We start from the raw sequence: 21,466 nt of genomic DNA, 5'->3' as shown, positions 1-21,466 counted from the left end.
CTTATATATAGGAAATTATTGCTAAATTTGGCAATGTTGTTTAATGACCTGATAATAATCATAGGTGCAAATGAAATAGCTCTTTTTAATTGAAAAAGTTATATGCAAGGTTATTTACTTTCCAAATGGGAAATGTTGTTGGGAGCTGTGTTTAATCCTCTGCCTATTCTCTGCTTGTTATTAGCAATGTTGCAATGTTGTGATGCTAGGTGAGTGAATATTATGAAGAGTCCAGTTCATTCCCCACTTTTGGGTCTTTCCAAGGGTTTCACCCAGGATGGATCAGCTTTTATCTGCTTGGAGGCTTGAGACATATTTATTTTTTAATTCTCTGACTGCAATCATAAATTCTACACTTTTGACAGGCAATCATGATCTTTAATTGTTTTCTTTCTCCTTGGTGAAATTATAGTTTCAGAGTCTTGTTCAAAAAATTAAGATCTTAGAAGCCAAAGAAAACAGCTATTATCCTTCTTTTCAAGGAAGTAGAAGGTGGTAAGGGTAGAGTGAATGAGATGTATATATTGTTTGTGTTTCTGTGTGTGTGTAACAAAATAATCTATAATTTGTCTTAACATGACAGATTAAGTTGTGGTACTAAATTGTATCAGAGGTGCAGGAGCATACACATTAAAACAAGCTTCTTTGTGTGCTGAGATGCCTCATTGTTTGTTTGTTTGTGTTTGTTTTTTTAAACTTTATGTGGATAGTTTTCCTGTCATGGAAATAGTTGAGAGAGATAGCAGTAGCAAAATCCATTAGTATGTGCATTTTTTCAGCATAATTTTTGATTCTTTAGGTGCAGTAAATCTGTAGATAGATAAATTCTACTGCTAAAAGAAATTAAATAAAGCAGTTATCAGTAAATATTTAGCTGATAAGATACTTTGTGTGTAAAATTAAACTTTCTTATAATATAATAAACTTTATTATAATAAATAATATATAAATATATATAAAATATATAAAATATAATAAAAACTTTATAATAATATAATAAAATACCAGCTCCTTCTAAAATGTTACTCAGTTTAGGAGATACTAGCTCTGCAAAAAGCTTACACTTACAAGTATTTTCTTACCTATTTTAGTCATGGTTAAAGATCATTGATAAAGTATAATAAAACCTTAAAGTATTCACACATTTACATTTCCAATATCTTTATTTTTATTTTTTTTTAATCCTAGTGTTAGAATTTTGGTTTTAATTTTGTATTAGTGAATTGAAATACAGTGAAACAGGTTTTGTGTTGATGTATGACTAGAAGAAAGGATTGAAACGTCTGTATTTCCTCGGATGCCTTTAGTTAGCAAATAGTGACAGTGACAGAGTACAAAAATTTCAGATCTCCTGAACTTGTGAGGCCAGAGATGTGTGAAATACCTACCACGAAATGGAGAGAAAGACATTATTCACCAGGACCTTGCCACCTGTAGGGGCTAGTGTTGCTCTACAGCTTTCATTTTAATAAAAGTTTTGAGCACTAAAAGAACAGAGCTGTGTTGAACAGAGACCAAACCCAACTGCTTGTGTGAGTCCGAATCCTTCCTGTGTTCTCCCATGCCAGCAGGAGCCCAGAGCATGTGCGTTGTGCCTTCTTGCTGAAGGGCAAAACAGCAGAAACTTCTACAATCTGTGAAAATAATTAAGTTGTCAGTGTTTGTTAAACATCCAGCTTGAAGAAAATGTGGAGTCCTTTTCCCCTTTGATGAAAAAGGTCAAGCTGTTGACCATAACACTGGAAGTGCAGTGGAACACAGCCTTTTTTCAGAATGTCAGAATGCACTTGGTGCCAGATTGTTCAGGAATATTAACAGATATATAATTAGGCCTCTTGTGATCAGACCTGGCCTGTCCAACACACACCCTCTTTAAAATGATTACAGACTTCAGACTTATTTTTCTTTTATTCCAGGTAGAAATTTCACATTTCCATGACCTAGGCATCTACAGTGTTTCCTGCTTCCCCTTGGTCTTGTTGGCATCAGTGAGAGGAACACCAGACATTCTAGAAAGGTGTTAAGCATCCTTGGCTACCAGAAGTGGAATGGGAAACGTCATAGCTACTTGATGAACATCTCTGCAGTTTCATGAGTAATCTTTGGCTGTAACATGCCTACATATCTTTCTCTTCTAAATAAATAAATTCCTTGCATTCCTCATTGAGGCTTGGTTAGCTTGGAAACGATCATGTCTTAAGATGTAGAAATTTCCCTTTTATATTTTTACAGCACTTGTAAAAGCCCAGGGTATTGATCTGTATCTGAGGCTACTGGAAAAATATGTTCAGCTCTTTCAGAAGATGAAATTTCCGAAGATCCGTAATTTAATCCCACCTTTGTTTCACACCATCTACCTCATATGGAGCCACTCCAAGTTCTACAGCATGCCTGTTTCAACCTACTTATTGACCAGGTAGCTTCAAGTGAGGGTTGTAAACCATGAGTATATAATAAATTATTGTTAGATGATATACAGGACACCAACAAAAAAGGCATGGGTTTAACCTGTTTGTTAGTTGCCTAATAAACACCATAATTACATTATAGATGCTTTCTTCCAGTATTAGATTATTAAATTTGAAGTTGAGCTGAATAATTAGTCATCAGCCATACCATTCACATATTGTATATTTAAGAATGAGATATGCTTCTTGTCTAGTGAAAGAAAATTCTGCAGAAGCATATAACATCTTCAGGTTAAGTTGTTGCTCCTTACCCCCCTCCTGTTGGTATAAGTTTGCTGCCTCTTTTCTTATCATGTTTCTTGGTAGGTATTTCCTTTTATGAATTGCAAAATGCTGGTAAGAGCTAATGTGGGGTTTGCAAACAAGCTGTGTCTTGATGCATTTTCTGTCCTTGTGTCATCAGTAAGCTTTCCTTGAGCTTCCACTGAAACCAACTGTACTGCTGGGAGTATGAGCACTTTTAAATGTTGGCAAGCAAAGATCTTCTGTAGGGTTCACTGTTCTGGAACATTTTTGTTGGTCAGGAAATAGGAGAGTTATACATTACTTATGCATGTGTGCTAGGTTTGATTCTGGGACTGGGGAAGCCCTCTTCTGCTAATTTATTAGATGTTAAAAGCTAGGAGGACTCATGTTGGCACTTCTGTATTTGTTGGCACAATATATGCTACATGAGAATTAGTACCCAAAGGCTATGGCAGGTGATAAATTTCCAATATCACTTTTATTGGGAGGAAGCAAGTGACTTTACTGTGTTATTTTCTCAATGTTCACTGTACAAAAGATGATACACAAGGTCAGTCTAGCTAGACAGGTTGAACACACTTTGGGAGCACCTCAGAAGTGAGTGTTGCATTATGAGATAATTAAGAAACTAGGTCAGAGATAACAATTTAAATAAAATAATGCATATTGGGTTTTGTGTTTATATATAAAATGAAAAATAACTTTACAACTGGTGTCATGACTGCATTTTAAGAAGTAACTTTCAGAAACAAATTTTCTTCTGGTGTTCATTTATTTACATTCTAGTCTAGTTTGTATCTTTCACCAGAAAATCTTTTCAAAGAAGAAACTGAAGAAGAATTGGAGCATCCGAAAACAGCTAAAACTACCTTAAAAAGCTTTAAGGATTCATTCTTTAATTGCAGAAACAGATCTGCAATCCTAAGAGTTACTTAGGATTTACCTGTTACTTAGTTACTTACCTGTGACAAGAAATTTAAACCACGGGATTTCACATCTGAGATGTTGTTTTCCAGATTTGATATGTTCCTCAAATGCTTATTGAAGGTTGAGGTATTACTTGCTATCTATGTTGTTGGATAAATACAGTATCTGAGACATATGGGCTCTTCTCAGTTATGCAGACAGTAACACTCAGTTTTCTAGTATCTGGAACATAAAATTACAGTGCATAGGGAAGAGTTCAGAGTGTTGAATAGGATTAGAATGTTGCATGCTGTACAAGGAACAGACTAGTATTAGCATTAAGAAAAATTACAAAAGTGTTTCCTAAGTCCAGCCCTTCACAGGGTTTTGAATGTTGCTTTAATAAAGTGCTACTCTTCATATGCAGCCCATGGCTAGGACTTTCTCCTGAGCACAGCACCTGCCTCTAAGAACTAAGGCATCATCTATTTATAGCTAGAAAATATGTAGTGTTTTAGGCTAGTCCCTGGTTAAGACAGAATACTCTTCACCTCCCTTTCTAAATCTGTGCCAATAAGCAAGGGAAGATGAAAAATCTGAAGTCAGAAAAGGAGTGTAGAATATTTTTCTAATATTATGGTTAGTCATAAAATGTGTAGGATAGGAGCAGCCATAGCTTCTGGTTCCTGCTCTTGGGGCTTTTTTTTATTCTTTACTGAAATTGGAAGTAGTTGTAGTAGGAGTCTAGACTGGCTGCTGATTAGAATTAAAGAATTATAGAATAGTTTGGGTTGGAAAAGAACTTTAAAGGTCACCTAGTTCAGTTCCCCTGCAGTTCCCTGTCCAGAGATATCTTCAACTAGATCCAGTTGCTCAGAGCCCTATCCAACCTGGCCTTGAATGTTTCTGGGTAGAGGGCATGCACAACTTCTTTGGGCAACCTGTGCCAGTGTCTCACCACCCTCATTTTTAAAAATACTTCTTTCTAATATTCAGTCTAAACCTACCCTCTTTTAGTTTAAAACCATCATACCTTGTCCTATAGCAACAGGCCTTGCTAAAAAGTTTGTCCCCATCTTTCTTATAAGCCCCCTTTAAGTACTGAAAGTCTGCAATAATGTGTCCCCAGAGCCTTCTCTTGTCCAGCCTGAAGAATCCCAACTCTCACAGCCTTTCCTTGTAGGAGAGGTACTCCATCCCTCTAATCATCTTTGTGGCCCTTCTTCGGACCCACGCCCTTCTGGGAAGTGGGAGATTCACTTCTGGAATCTGAGCTGGAAAATTATGTACTTTAGCTCTGCAATTATTTAGGTAGTGTGTCGTTCCATCCCATCCCTTTAAAAGACTATCAGAGAGAAAGAAATCAAATCTTACAGTGTCTGACTATGCCCACCAGAGTGATCTGTGAAAGGGATTTGAGGTGAACGTGTTGGCTCTTGGGTGTCCGTCATCAGAAAGACAAAATGAGGTGCAGGCCACCAGTAGTCTGCTTGGGGAACCTGCGACTGGTTCGTTCCTAGGTGTTGCTCATTTCTAAACACACAAGGAAACAGTTATTTTCATACCTTTGGGGCATAAAACAATTACTTCATTTGAGTGAGATCAGAGAGCACAGAAATTAATTTGGCATGTCTTACAAAAGAAGTCAAAGCAGGTTCAATTTTACTCCTCTGGGAAAGGTTTAATTTTCATAGCAACATTTTCTGTTATTATAATAAATCATGTGTTTACACATGAAAGTATGTGTTTAGGAGTGCTTGCTCTTTTTCATCTAAGGTTTTTTTAACTTAATCTGATGAAATTGAAATGGAGTTAAGTGTGTACGTTCTATGGGACAGTTCATTTCCACTTGTGTTTTAATCCTATAAGTGACTCAACCAGGATAAAGCCTTGCTGGAATTACCTGTTGCTCTTCCTCCTTTTTTTTTTCATATTAATTATTTAAGATGGCACAGATTTTAACTGCTCATTATGCCAAACCAGAAGGGTATTCTAGCTAGAACAGCTGGGACCTATTCATCACTGTGTGGGTGTAACCCAACCTGTGTATTCTACACCCTCTGTGTCATTTCCCAGAAACTATTAGCAACAGACCATTTGCAGCAGCTGCCCAGAGCACTCCTGACCCCTCAGGCTATAAGCTGGGTGTTAAGAGGCCTGTGAGATAGGAGGATGTTCCTGTCCTCACACCCACGACTCATAGTCACCCACTATGGAACTCTCCGCCCTGGGGGAGGTACTGGGCATTCCTGCCTGAACCGGAGGGTATATAATCTTGGGGTCTTGGGACTTCTGCTACCACTTGTGGGATCCAGAGGAGGACCAGAACCTCGACTGGACTGCGACCACCACTCTTGACCAGACTGTGACCATCACTCGTACCAACAGATTTTTTCCTCTCCTTTTACTTTTGGACTCAGGGGACCAGGTGGGGCTCAGCACGGGAGCCAACAAACAACATTCTGTTCGTACCCCAGAGTGCCAGGTTATACATCTGGGTTTTTGTGGGCTAAAACCAATTGTTCATCTGTATAATTGTATTTATTGTATTATTTTTATTAAATTGTTATTCTGATTTATAATCTCTTTTGAGTTGGGTTCATTTCCTGTGCCGGTTTACCTTTAAACCAGCACAAAGGGAAAAGGTCAAATGGCAAAAACCATCTCAAACATAGGTTTGTTACTGGCTTTTTTTGTAGAGGTTAATTAATTTTTATTCATTTAATCTAGGAAATTTTCATTAATAAGTTGGAATTTCAAAAGCTGGAAAAGTTGGACTTTGATGAGCTCAAGGGGAAAATTTAAAGTGAACAAGTCTGCAGAATGAATGAATAGTTTCTGGAAAGCTCTTCAGCAAGAGAGTATACAGTCCTTCAAATTACAGTAACATGACAATACTGCAAAGAATTTGAGTGAATAAACTAAATTTAAGTGAGTTAAATGATTTTAGATAAAGTGAAACAAAATACTCCACCAATATTGCCCAAAATTTCTTTAAAAAAATTTATTATTCCCATATAATATACAGAACTGATAGTTCTGTAACGTTTTTTTCCTGAGTGTTAGGATGTAATTTATATGCAGTTCTGGTGTAAACGCAAAATAAGTTGATTCCATTTAAAAGAGAGAGAAGGTTTTTAAAATGTTGCTTTATAGCAATGTCTTGCAATAAATCCTCACAAGTCTATGGGACCAGATGAGATCTATCCTAGGATGATGAGGGAGCTGGTGGGAGAGCTTGCCAAGTCGCTCTCCATTTACCAACAGTCCTGACTCACTGGGGAGGTCCCAGATGATTGGAAGTTGGCGAATGTCACATCGATCCACATAAAGGGCTTCAAGGAGGACCTGGGAAACTACAGGCTTGTCAGCCTGACCTCAGCACCTGGCAGGGTTATGAAGCAGATCATCCTAAGTGCAATCTCACAACAGCTACAGGATGGACAAGGGATCAGACCCAGCCAGCAGGGGTTTAGGAAGGGCAGGTCCTGTCTGACCAACCTAATCTCCTTTTATGATCAGGTGACCCGCCTGGTGGATGAGGGGAAGGCTGTGGATGTGTCTACCTGGACTTCAGCAAAGCCTTTGACACCGTCTCCCACAGCATAATGCAGAAAAAGCTGGCAGCCCACGGCTTGGACAGGGACACTGTGCTGGGTTAGGAACTGGCTGGAGGGCCGGGCCCAGAGAGTGGTGGTGAACGGGGCTGCATCCAGTTGGTGGCCGGTCACTAGTGGTGTCCCCCAGGGACCAGTGTTGGGCCCAGTTCTGTTTAATATATTTATTGATGATTTAGATGAGGGGATTGAGTCCACCATCAGCAAATTTGCAGATGACACCAAGTTGAGGGGGCATGTTGATCTGCTGGAAGGCAGGAGAGCTCTGCAGAGGGACCTGGACAAGCTGGAGAGATGGTCTGATTCCAAAGGGATGAGGTCCAACAAGGCCAAGTGCCGGGTCCTGCACTTTGGCCACAACAACCCCATGCAGCGCTACAGGCTGGGGACAGAGTGGCTGGAGAGCAGCCAGACAGAAAGGGACCTGGGATTTTGGATTGACAGGAAGCTGAACATGAGCCAGCAGCGTGCCCGGGTGGCCAAGAAGGCCAATGGCATCCTGGCCTGTATCAGGAACAGTGTGGCCAGCAGGAGCAGGGAAGTGATTCTTCCCCTGTACTCAGCACTTGTGAGGCCACACCTCGAGTACTGTGTCCAGTTCTGGGCCCCTCAATTCAGGAAGGATACTGAGGTGCTGGAGCAGGTCCAGAGAAGAGCAACGAGGCTGGTGAAGGGACTCGAGCACAAGTCCTATGAGGAGAGGCTGAGGGAGATGGACTTGTTCAGCCTGGAGAAGAGGAGGCTCAGGGGAGACCTCATCACTCTCTACAACTCCCTGAAAGGAGGTTGTAGCCAGGTGGGGGTTGGTCTCTTCTCCCAGGCAGCCAGCAGTAGGACAAGCGGGCACTGTCTTAAGCTGTGCCAGGGGAGGTTTAGATTGGATATTAGGAAGAAATTTTTTACAGAGAGAGTAATCAGCCATTGGAATGGGCTACCTAGGGAAGTGGTGGATTCTCCGTCCCTGGAGGTTTTTAAGATGAGACTGGATGTGGCACTGAGTGCCGTGGTCTAATAACCACAGCAGTGTTGGATCAAGGGTTGGACTTGATGATCTCAGAGGTCTTTTCCAACCCGGTTGATTCTATGATTCTATGAATAGGTAAAATAATTCCTAATAGTGTACTCACCAATAATCATGTATGTCTCCCTGATAAAAAAGAATATTTATTACTGTTCCTTTTGTAGACACTTTTTTTTATTGTTTTTATTTTCAAAATCTTGGTGTTAATTCATGGCTATAAGTATCTGTGAACTTGGAAAATTTTGTTTTCTGAAGGATTTAATCCACTTTTAACGTAAATTCAAATAAAGAAGTATTATGTAGTTGGCTGGCTAGAGCACTTGACTAGCAGGAGGGCAGCCAAATTCTGTCTCTTCTCCTTCCTTTTTACCCTGCAGCTTTATCGAGCAGGGCACCATCTTTGGGAGCAGGGAGATATTGATTAAATTCCTTTTGAAGTGAGGAGTCTGGTGAAGCCAGGTCTGCCCCCTCGCAGGTGTGTGCCCCAGCCCCAGGTGCAGATGTAATGGATGCCCTGCAATGACTATTCTTTGCTATCCTGATCCAGAAAGGGATTCTGCTAGCTGTATCCCTGCCATTTCCCCGTGCTCCTGGCACCTGTGTACCCACAAGCTTTCTGGATTTGTCCAGATGCAGACAATTAGCAGATAGGCTCAGCCTTCCTGTGGGTATAAGCTTTGCTGGCCTTTAGGAGCATGGACCTGCTGTGTCACAATTTTGGCAGTGTGTTAAGGAGAGTGCTGCATGTGTGAGGAACACATATTTTGGATACGGTATTATTTAAACAGGGGAATTTTCTGAAACAGACCCAAATATTAAAGTTGTTGAAATAATAAATAACAAATAAAAATAATTAATAATAATAAATGTAAATAAATAATATCAAAACAATAAACAATATAATGAAATATATAATGATAATACTTATTAGCAAATTATTAGAGGAGTATAGAGATTTACTGTTCCATTAGATGGGGTAGGAATTATATTCTCCGTGTACACATACTAATTTTTCTTGCAAATATAGGCCTTAATCTACATAATTAAAAACCCAGAGGCATGGTCATAAACTAAATGAATGGCATGTGTTTAGTTCATGTGGAAGCCTTGGAAAGTTGTTGATGTCTTTGGACTAAAATCCTGGTTCTGCTTTCAAATCCATAGCAAAGCTTCCCATCTCTTAAGGTCAGGACTCATTATAGTGTACTTCTAAATTTCATCACTCCTGATAAAATCCCTTACAAGTCACAGTAAATTCCTGCTAATCCCTGCACAAAGCTACAGAGCTACCGCAGAAAGGAAAAGTGAGTGGCAGCAGTGACCTATTGCTGCCTTTTTACTCCCTCCTGAGGCAGCAGGATGCTCTGAAGCATCCTTTGTCTGTGGGAGATGTAGTTTCAAGACACCCCTTCTCTGGTGCATGTGTATAGTTTGCCTGGGTTTGCCCATATCTCTATGGGGGATTCCCTGCACACTCAGTATATAAACATAAATGTTGGTGAGATACATGAATAACAGTTTTAAGCTGCTAGGTAAAGTACGGCAATTACCATATTTGATCAGATGTAGACAGTGAGAAGGTTTGAACTGATCCATTTTTTGAGGGGAGAAGTCCTTCCTTAGTGACTGACTGACTTAGGACAAAAGCAGCCTTTCTAGCACGCTTCTGAATGAGCATTCTGCATTGTAAGTTTGCTTAATTAACACCTTATTTCTGAGTAAAGCACAGTCGGTGAGTACAATTTTTCAAGTTTGAGCCACTCTCTCTCATGCATGCAGTCTTAGTGTTGACAGCAAAAGTGCAGGTGAAATACCAAGCACCCATTACTGTACTGGTTTTACTGTCATCGCTAAAACATTTATTTTCCAGGTTCTCCAGAAACTATTTGCCTTTGGGTTTGACCATATTAATCAGGAGCTTTATCAAACAATAACTGTCATCTTCCAGCTAATTTATTTGTCAGAAGCTTCAAGGTTCATGCTGTTAAGTGTATGATATATGAATAGTGTCCACATATTTCCAAGAAACAAGTTTTACATGCTTCTGGATAGGCAGGTATGTGTTTGGTTAAAATGTGAATGGAATTGCCCGGAAACCAGAACAGAACAATGTTCTGGTTTGTGGTGTGACTGGGGGGGAGTCTAGTCCCAAAGAGGATCAAAAGATGCGTAACTTTCAGGGCACAAATGTGGACTTCTCAGACTTACTGTCTTAACTGGATTCTTGATGAGTTAAATATATGTATTTTTGAAAGGGTATCGCACCCAGTCACAGAACTAAATCTAAATTTCTTCAAGAAGGGCAGTCCTGTCTTAGATTTCGTGTATATATGTGTGGGCTTACAGCATGTTTGAAACAAACAAACAAACAAAATGAATGTTAGTTGGGGGGTGGAAGGGTTAGAAAGGGAGAAGATTCTTAAATAAACAAGTTAATTTGATATGCCTATCCAAAGATGCTGGATTTTATTTAAATGTCCACCTTGGCTACTGATACTTCTGTTTGTTTATTTACTTATTTTTCAATTAGTTGGCTTGCAACAGAAAAGAGATGCAGACGAGCTGCAAAGAAAAAAAATCTCAGATATGATTAACATACTTAGCAAAGTAACAAGTGTAGCTTTGCATGTACATGTTACATGTTGCTGTTTGTGTTGCTCATGGAATAAAGCAGGAGTTGATGGAACTTTCCCTCTAGAGCCAGCATGAGCTTGCATTAATATGCACCTCTATTCGCTGCTCTGGTATTATTTTTCCTAAGTCCTCATCTGTACGCATGGTTAATTACCTTGAGTATTAAGAAAGTGGTATAGAAAATGACTGTTGTTCTGTTGCCTGATACATGTAGTAGCTGTGGATTAAGATAATCCAATTAAATGTAACAATGATTCAGAGTCAAAAGATAGTTTACTTGGTGAGTTGACTTCAAGTATTTAAATAGATGAAGTTTGATGCTTGTAATAACCTGCCTAATGATAATACACGGAGATAATTTGGGCTTCTAAAAACTTGTTGAGAAGTTCTTTATTTCACAGGAGGTTTAGCAGGATGGAACAGCATAAAAGTAAGGAGCCATATAGATGGCTATCCCTCTTACTAAGCTTCCTAAACAAAGGTGTCAGTCATCATGGCTAGGCTTTGCGAACGAAGATTTGGGAAGGGCTCTACCCACATTTGCTACAAGCGCACTGGTGGTTAATGAGGCCAATACGAGATAGACAAGTCCAGTTGCAAAAGGCACAGCAGAAAGACTCCTTGAATGGTATCGGCAAGACACGATTCTTTCTGCGTTGTCTTCTCTCCTCGAAAGTAATCCTGCATGCGTTCTCAAAGGAGGCAGCAGCGTTAAAGATAGTGTGTCTCCAGACCTCCCGATTGGAGGCCAGAGTAGACCAGTGATGAAGATCAATATGGCCAAGGCTGAGATGTTGTTTCAGGGAGTCCTTGTATCTTCTCTTCGGGGCTCCTCTCTTGTGGCAGCCGGTGGCAAGTTCACCATGAAGCAGGATCTTAGGGAGGCGGTGGTCCTTCATCCTTCAGACGTGTCCTGCCCAACACAGCTGTGTTCTCAGCAACATGGCCTCAATACTTGTAACTGCTGCTTGTTCTAGAACAGACATATTAGTCACATAATCTGACTTGGCCACGCTGATCCTCATGAAGTAAGATGATCATTTTAAGGAACTTGGGGGGACATCCTAAACGTTCCAAAATCTGCCACAGACCTTTTCTGCTCACAGTATCGAAAGCCTTGGTAAGATCAACAAAGGTTACATAGAGTCCTTTGTTCTGTTCCCTACACCTCTCTTGCAGTTGTCTGAGGACAAATACCATGTCTGTGGTACTCCTCTTGGCTCTGAAACCGCATTGGCTTTCAGGTAGTTCTTCTGCTATAGCGGGTATTAGTCTGTTCAAAAGTATTCTTGCCAGGATTTTGCCAGCAATGGAGAGCAGAGTAATACCATGGTAATTTGAACAGTCTGATTTATCTCATTTCTTCTTATACAGGGTGATGATGTCTGCACCACATAGGTCTGATGGTAGTTCGCCTAGTTCCCAACAGTGCACCACGAACTCGTGAAATTTAGCATGGAGTGCTTGGCCCCCATGCTTCCAGATTTCAGGTGGAATTCCATCAACCCCAGCTGCCTTGCCAGTTTTCACCTGCTGTATGGCCTTAAGAGTTTCTCCCAAAGTAGGGGCAATATTCAATTCATTCTTCACCGGTTGCTGTGTAATGTACTGAATTGCTCAGTCTTGAACTACAGTGTGGCGTGGCACGGCCGCCATCTGAGCATGGCGCGCAAAAGGTGCCACTAATACACACACATATATCTTACACTGTTATTTAAAATAATATTTAATAATATTTAATCTGTATTACTAAACCAACACTCCAGTTCCTAACTCAGTTTCTGTAAAAAAAAGAACAAAAGCCAAGTATCACTTTTAATAACATCGATCATTGCTCATCAGTTAAAATAGTACTGAAAAATCTTGGAAGTTTGTTCAGGGACAGAGGCGAGCTATGTGTTTAGCACTAACATGTGCCACCTAATAGATTTTCCTCCCATTGTAAAGATATGTATTTTATACTTTTTTTTTCCCCTAACATGACAGGAGTTTGGAGTTATAATGAATTTAAAACCAAAATCCTGGATCTTGGCAGATGTTTTGCCTTGGTTCTTTGTGTAGGATTTCTTAACTGTTCTAGTTTAGAATTCATGTTCAAAGTCAGTACATATACACTTAAAACTGTTAATTTATTATTAGGAGAACAGTTTTATGCATTGCTTAAATTATACTTCAGTTAGGCTATTTGTGAATTGAATGCCTTGGAACACTGACTTACAGTATTTCAGCTGGGAATCAAACTGTTCTATGATTCTGTGCTCACTTTAATGATGATCTGAACAATACAGGTTCTTTCCAGAAGTTAACTCATAGCTGAGGCCAGATCTAAAATGTAATTCAAAGAAACAGAGATTTTCAGCTCACTATCATCCTGTATTTTGCACTTGTCTGCATGAGGCACAGAGTACCCATGGATGACAGATATGTCCAGGCTCTCATCCAGTGTAGCATATAGTTAGCCTGGGTAGTTGAAGCATTTTTCTACAGTGTTATGTTTTATTCTAAACCAGGGCTAATTAAAATGTAAGATAGGAAATAACTTATTAAAAACAGTTCTTCAAAATATGATTTAGGAGTTGTCATATGTAGACCATGAGTAAATGAAGTCGTGCTTTTAAGAAAGAGGTAAGTATGTAAATGTTCAAATGGGTGGTTGTCCTGAAAGGCATAAGAAGAAATCTCCTGTTTCAATCACCCTTTATGAGGCCTCTAGTGGAGTATTGTGCTGAGTATAAGCATTGCACTTCAGGAAAGAGGATCTGTTGATAGTCATTGGGGTTGAAGAGGAAAAGAGAGAACAGGCATAAATCTTCAAATACATGAAAGACTTCTGCATACAGGAAGGAAATAGTCTATTCTCTACATCCAGAACATAATGAACTTAATTTAAAGTGCATAAAGTTCAAGTCTGGTGACTGGGAAAACCACTTTATGCCAAGCATAATGAATTGCTGGAACAGATTTCTAAGGGAGGTGACAGGCACTTCATTACTGAAAAATCTTTCAGGGAGGGCTAGAAAAACCTCTCTTGCAAACGGCATAGGTATAGCAAACCTCATCTTGGGGCAGGGAGGTGGAATAATTACACTTGAATTCCCTTTTAGACATACATTTTTAAGACAGTGTATACATCACACTCAAACTGTGGTAAAGTATTGCAAATTAATTGTGGCAGTAATAATGAATATTTAGCTACTAATTTTGAGTAAATTAATTTTCCTTAGGTTGCCACTTTTGGCATTGTTAGCAATCAAATGAGTGTCTTGCATTTAATGTTTACCCTGTTTCTTTCCAAACTTATTTTCTCATTGATTACATCTACTCTTTCAAAAGGCAAACAGCTTATCTTAACTTTAAACATGACAGTGAGAATGGAAGGCAACTTATCCTTAGAGAAATAATTTCTGCTTGCCACTTTTTTTGTAATCTTTTACAGCAGTAGGCTTTTTCTTCCTCCAGAAAACATTAACTTACAATTAAGACTTTGAATTTGTATGAGACTTAAAGGGGAAGAAGATAGTTATTTATGAGAGAGGATATATCTGGAAAAAAAGTGAGAAAACACACAAGTTAGAAAAATGCAGGGTAGGATTTCACATAAGAATTGGACTCTGATCCTTGTGGGTCCCTTCCAACTTAAAGTATTCTGTGATTTCGAAAGTATCTAGAGTGTGGGGTATATGCCTGGATCTGGAAAGCCTAGTTCCACATTTCCTAGGATCTGAGCTAATCTGTCATTCTTTAGCATTCTAAAATTCATCTGTTGTGCACAATTTAAGAGTGTATTTGAAACAAATATGTGGTCTATTGATTAGCACATGACACATGCCAACAGTATATCTTGGTATGGTTCCAATCCTTGTACTTCAGAAACATTTTGGATGAGATTTCAAGTTAAGAGTTACAGAAAGAGAACTCCAATGCTTACTTTGCTGTTTGGGCGTTTTTTTTCTTTTTATTTTCTTTTCAAACTTTTAGCCATCTTGGAAGCTTTCTAAAAAAACCTGTCATTGTGGAGATATTTAGCCCAAATTGCAGTATTTCACTGGAAATATTTGGTGAGAAACTGGATAACTGCAGATGTGTATGTGATGAACACATTAAAAAGGTATTGAACATTGCAAAAATAAAATATTTTCTTGTAGGTTCATAATGGCTTAATTTCTATTCTGATAAGTGGGGGGAGAGAATTAAATAATCAACAAAAATATGCCGGTTACTATGGGAAACCTTAAAAGGTCTAAAGAATTGGAGGAACGAATACAGGCATTTTGGTCCGACTTCTCACGGGACTACATAAACAGTGTTATTGCTCTATAGGGTCAAGACCTTCAAAGGTACTTATGGGGGACCTAGTCATCCAAGTGATTTGAAAATTATGCCCCGTCCCTTCCTCTTGTCCTGATCCTTCAGCAAACATGCTTTTAGTTAGGAGCACAAAGGATGGAAATTCCTGTGAGAGGTTTAGACACACGTAAATTAAATTATTGAGTAATAACAGTTCCAACTGTTGAAAACTGACATAGCTAATAACATGCAAGGGGGACATGGCCATCTTTTTCCCCCAAGTTTTAATTTTGTCTAGTGTTCTCACTTCTTGCTTTATGCATCTTTTCCACTCTAGTTCAACTTAGTAAAGCTATGGATAGCTTAAAAATGGACAGCATACACAGAACTTCATCTAAAAATGAAAAATATGGGCGGCTTCTTATGAACAAGAATTTGTTCATAAGTTGCTATCAATAAAAGAAAAAAATTGATTAGGTATGGGTTTTTTTCCTTGCCGATTCTTAGAAAGTCCAGAAACCTTTATTTCACAGAAATATATGGAGTAGTTGAAATCCCTTGACCAATACAAAGATCAGACCTACTGTAAGCAGACTGTTGAGGTGGATAAAATTTGTTGGTTTAATTTAGACCAAAATCTAATTAAGCCTAATCCTCAAAACAGCCTCCTGACTGTGAATTTTGATCCAAAGTTATGTACTTATAATTGCAACTAAATCTGTAGCTGATGTTTGTCTTTGACTTCATATTCAAAAAATGACAATAATGTTCTAGGGTATGAATAAATCTTAATAGCTTAAGTTCTTAGTTATTTTCGTAGACTCATACAATCATTCAGGTTGGAAAAGACCTCTAAGACCATGAAGTCCAACAGAGAACTGTAGAATCATTTAGCTTGGAAAAGACCATCAAGTCCAAGGACTAACCCTGCACAGCCAAGTCCACCACTAAGCCGTGTCCCCAAGTGCCACATCTACACCCCTTTTAAATACCTCCAGGGATGGTGACTCCACCACTTCCCTGGGCAGCCTGTTTCAGTGCTTGGTTCTAATTCTAATGCTATTTGAGATTAGCTGAATATTTATCTCTTGGTTCCTGTGCTTCCACCTTGGGGCCATGCTGAAGTGTCTAAATCTGCACATAGTGGAAACGTAATCTCTTAGACAAGTAAGGGACCATCCATTAAACTGGCAGTGAGAATTGTATGTAGTCCATGTAAAGTTCAGGTTTGAATAACTTGAAAAGGATTCAGTTAACTTTATGTTCATATAACGAAATATAAACCCAGAATAGGAACAGATGAGTCAACGACAGTTCTTCTGTTAATAGATCCCTGGGAAAAGGGATGGAATTCCAGTCTTTCATCTGCATGTAAATTTGACCAATTGGTATTAGTGTCTCACTGAAATAACAAAATTTTTGTTTGATATGTAAAATGTTACTGACAACACGTTTGATCTGTCTGAGATCAGGCAGGCAATAATGGATAGAGTGGCAAATGTTACCAACAAAGTCCTGGGGTACAGAAGATCTCTGGCTGGAGAACCAGTCTGAGTTTATAAAGCAATTCCTTCTCTGTGGTCATGGTTTAGCATGGTTTATCCACAAAGATACCTCTTACTGACAAAGTCTCTCAACAGCCTCACACTATTAAAGTTTTTGAAGAGCAGACAATAAAGCAATTAGTCTTAGTAACTGGCTATTTAGTGGGGGGTAGGGGGCAGGGATGGAGGAGTATAGGTATTTATTTCTCTCCTGTTCTAGATTGACACCTGTGAAAACCTTTATTTTCAGATAAGTAACTCTGCGGACTCAAAATTTTTGACAGTTGGTTTAAAGTGGATACAAAGCCTTTCAAAACAAGCTTGCTAAACATTATTAAGAAATGGAGCTGGATGGTTTAAGGAGCATCTGCTGAGATTTGTCAGTTGGGTAAAATGGAGTGTGTATGTGCATGCATCTTTAAATGCGCTAAAGGACTAACTATAAGCTTGGGGACTTTTTACATGTAGTCCCTTAATGAGCTGGGTTTGCAGATTTTAAATTTTATTTTCTTAGTGGTTTTTTTTTCAGTCTTTTGGATTGTTTTTTTTTCTGCTTTCCAGATATTGTACATGCGTATCCTGTAGGGTTAATTCTCCATTGTAGCACTTGCCACCTCTGGAAATCAGGCCCAGACAGTCTTAAAATGATTTAGTAAAACTATATTTGTTTTATTTTATAAATAACTATTTTTATTTTGTATAACAGTGTAAGTAGGGCTTACTACATTTTTATTCACCACAGTAAGGAAAGTTTTCTCTATCATCATACCTGTCTCTCTTTGGTAATCTAACTGAATTAGAAGAATTTATAAAAGTGACAGATGCTGGACTCCAAAGAGAGGTGACCAAGAGAGATTATTGTATGATGGTAGCAATCATGGGCCATCTCCTGGCTATGAAAGAGAGGCAGACAACTGCTGACAAACTCTTTGAACCTTTAAAAGAGATGGCTGCACTACTAGAAAGCTGTGGACAGAAGATGACAGGTGACATTTGTGCCCAGTTGGAGGTACTGTAGCAAAAATAATATTTCATATTTACCTATGTGTATATGATCCTATAATAGCAGTATTTATTCTCAGGGATGTAAATAATTCCATTCTCCTTGTTTCTTCTCAACTGCCAGCAATAAAACCAGGTAGTTTTTCTTTTGTTTTTTAAAAACTTGTTTTATGTGAATGATGGAAAATCAGTTCAAAAAGAGATGCTACATTTTGTTCTGATGAGGTCCACAGTTATTTTTTGCTATTTTCTTTTCTTAATAATGACCAAATCATGTTCACATTGATAAGCATCCTTCCAGAATCTGAACCATATAGGAGGAACTCCAGTGAGTGTATCTCCTATGTTGCTTTGCCAAACATAACACAGTTTCAGTAGTTTGGGACTCTGTTCATATATAAATACAAAAGGTAGGATTTGATCGTTGTCATGTGGTGCTGTCTTACAGACATCCTTGGTCACTTGTTTCTCTATATATTCTGTCCCATACCCATTCCAGTTATAATTATTTTGACTGCCAAACAAAATTTTAGGGAATTACATTAATTAAGCGAAACTCAGTGGTAAGAATAGGTGGGAAAGCACTACAGCTGTAGTGGTTTCTACTGACACTAAAAGAGCTTTTTAAGCTATGGCTTCCAGAGTAGCACCTGCATATGAGAGACCCTTATTTGGTCTGTTTTGGGAGATGCACTACACCGTAAATACTGTTAAATAGAATTGGGTAGAATCAATTGGATAGCAATTAAACTAATGTTTTTCATCAAATAATCTAATTAGTCAAAATTATAACTCCTCCCCAGTTTCAGTGAGCTTCCTGTCCACAGTGGAATTTCTATTTCTGAGTTGATCTGGTCTAGTATTTTTTAGTAGGATTTTTGACATGTTCGTTAAACTGGTTTTTTACTTAATCTGAAGTGATTTGAATTCAAGCTTCTCTTTCTTGTATTTTTCATATGAACAAAAACCACCTGTCAAGGTATTTTTTTCATCCTGTTGGAATTTTTTTCACATGGCTTACTGAATGTTTTTCTAGACATCCTGGGGAGAATGAGAAAGGTATTTCCAGGTCATCTTTATATACTTGAAAATGTGTTAAAGCAGAAGGAGAAGAGCTCTCTATTTTACTGTGTGGAAGATAATTTAAATGAAGTTTTATGTGATTATACATAAAATAACTACGTTCATCAAGTTCAAGTAGTTTATAATTACCAATGATCCATAAAATCAATTCTTTTACAGTTGACAAAGGTTCTAGTACAAACTATGGCATAGAGTATACTTCTGGTTAAATAATTTATCCACTGTAATTTCTTATTCATAAGCATGTATTGGAGTATCCTTACTGTTAATATACAGATTTTACTGATGTATTTCTGTCATGTGTGGTATTTTTTGCTTTAAGAAAATGTTACTCTGTTAAATAGGAATTACCTGAAAAATTGAATATCCTTAGGAAGAGAGCTGTGTCGGCCAAGTACAAACTAACTCCTCTTCAGGCATCTGATGTTGCAGTTAATCAGAAGAAAATGCACTTTACTTGATGTACACTGAATTGTGGGATCAGTCTTTTTTGTCTCATTTTTTTTTAAATAAGAACATGTTTAGTGACAAGTGTCATTACCTGTGCTTTATCGAGGAAGCAGATGGAATTCAGAGAAAGATTTAAAATGGAAGTTCCCTTTGAGTTTGATGTAGAAAATCCATATGCTCATCTCAATAAGGTGATGAGTAATCTCAGAAAAACATATTTGCTTGTAATTTTTCGGTATGATATTTAATGATATTTCAATGTACACATTAAAATATTTGTGGTTTGTGTGGGTTTTTTGGGGGGAATAGCAGGGGTTTGGAGAGTTGTTTGTTTTGGAGGGTTTTTTCGGTTTACTGTTTTATGGGGATTTTTTGTTTGTTTGTTGGTTGGTTTGGGGATTTTTTTCAAGAAGCTGGTATAATTCTAATGCCACCAAATTCAGGTTTCTTGTTTCTCTTCTCATGTTGCATATGCTTCCTAAAACTTTAAAAAGTCAGAATACTTTCTCATGTTCCTTCCTAAAGTCGACTATTTAGTGGATCTTTTTTAAAACAGCATGAAGGGACTTTGTAAACATTTATACAACTTTAAGAAGTGGTTTAATAAGTTCAGAGATTTATTACAAGAGTATAAATTAACTGCTTTCTATGCAGTTTTTCTTTTATGCTTCAAATACAGAGTCCTTTTTATGCTTTTCGGAGCTTTCAGGGGCAATGCAAATATAGCTTTTTATAACCTCTCTGCAATAATTCTCTCAGCTTTTCTTATTGAATCATATATACAGGATGAACTGACCCCACCATATACAGGATCTATAGATTTCACTGACAGGTTTACCTAAGCTCAATGTACTCTACAACTGTATTTTGAGTGCTCTTTTCCTCTTCAAGGCAAATCAAGAGCTTGAGATACTGGAAAGAGAAATGTTACTAATGCAGGAATCTACCTGCAAAACTATTTGAAGTAACTATTCCAGGCTACAAGCACATGAAACCGTGTTGAAAAGTGCAGTCTCTCAAGAAAGTTTGGGATATTCACGTTGATATTAATAGAAGATTTTCATGTTGATATTAATATTTTTCTTAAAATTATTTACAAATTTAGAATATATTTTAATGTTATACTTTTAATTTGATGTTAGAAGTGTTACAATTTTGATTAAAAAAACAAGTTTAAAATGCAGAAGATTTTAATATTCCTTTTGTTTTTGAAATAATAGTTGCTATGTTTTAGGATATCCAGAGTAAAAGTATCTGTTCTCAAGTCAATCAATTTCAAGATATTCCCAAAACAAAACAAACTTCGTATTTTCATTTAGAGATTTCTTAATACCAATAACTTGCTTGCGTAATTAAAACAACTGAGTAAAAATTCAGAAATCCAGAAAATTCCACTTCAGAACTGAGGACTGTACATTGAAAAGCCCTACAAAGTTAGAAGCAGGAGTCCAGAAAATTCAGTGTACAGAACTGTATGGGAAATCAGTCTATAAAGTTCTGTTTCCCTCGACAAATTGCTTTTCATAGACAAGGTTAAAAATATAGTATCAGATACTGAGGAAAGCGTGAAACTGGTAAAATGCTTGGCCTTTGGGTTGAATTTTCAGAAGATGGATTATTATATGTGCTTTCTAGGTAGTGGTGGTATAGGTTTGGAAAAAAATTAAGGTCCAAGAGCTATTGCTGTGTGATAGGCTTTTCCCTGCATCAGTTTATCTGTTATGTACCAGAAGCTCTTCTTTACCAAATGTTGTTGATGCTGTTATCTGTACTTTCTGTTTCAGAGCAGCATTGATGATTGGACTAAAACCCAGTGGAGAGAGATTAATGTGGAACAGATGGATGTGCAGCTCAGAAGGTTTGCCAAGGCAGGTTCCATAGCTGTCTATTTCAGCAATTTATCTGTCTCAGTGCCACCCCTTTCTCATTCTTCCCACCCACTTTGATGTTGCAATGGATTTATTACTCATGTCCAAAACTGAATTTTCTGGAACATGCTTTGTTTTGGGGGTTTTCCTCTAAAACTTTGTTCTTCTGAATGAGTTTCCACTTCCTATGGAGGTACATGATAAAACCACGCTGTCACTTCTCTGAGCTGAGGTAGTACGTGAAAGAATAAAAAGGTTGGGGGTTTATGACAGACCTCACCTGTTGACAGTCATTTTTAGAGACAGATGGAATTTGCAGAGGTTTATCTGCTCGGCTCAC

The 21,466-nt window shown here is 38.1% G+C and overlaps 1 protein-coding gene across 1 annotated transcript; it reads left to right on the top strand.

Annotated features, from left to right (window-relative positions):
• Positions 1-5,792: 5,792 nt before the first annotated feature.
• On the top strand, positions 5,793-19,279 carry LOC120325220 (dynein beta chain, ciliary-like). The gene is given in 4 exon segments (XM_039390952.1): positions 5,793-5,856; positions 17,470-17,732; positions 19,153-19,239; positions 19,241-19,279. Coding segments are annotated over 4 exon segments (453 nt in total).
• The last annotated feature ends 2,187 nt before the right edge of the window (positions 19,280-21,466 follow it).

The sequence above is a fragment of the Pipra filicauda genome, unplaced genomic scaffold, assembly GCF_003945595.2.
Source record: "Pipra filicauda isolate LSUMZ 115617 unplaced genomic scaffold, ASM394559v2 scaffold88_size2543281_pilon, whole genome shotgun sequence".
NCBI classification, from domain to species: domain Eukaryota; kingdom Metazoa; phylum Chordata; class Aves; order Passeriformes; family Pipridae; genus Pipra; species Pipra filicauda.
The sequence above is the reverse complement of the archived record's forward strand: the minus strand, read 5'-3'. Positions and strand labels throughout refer to the sequence as shown.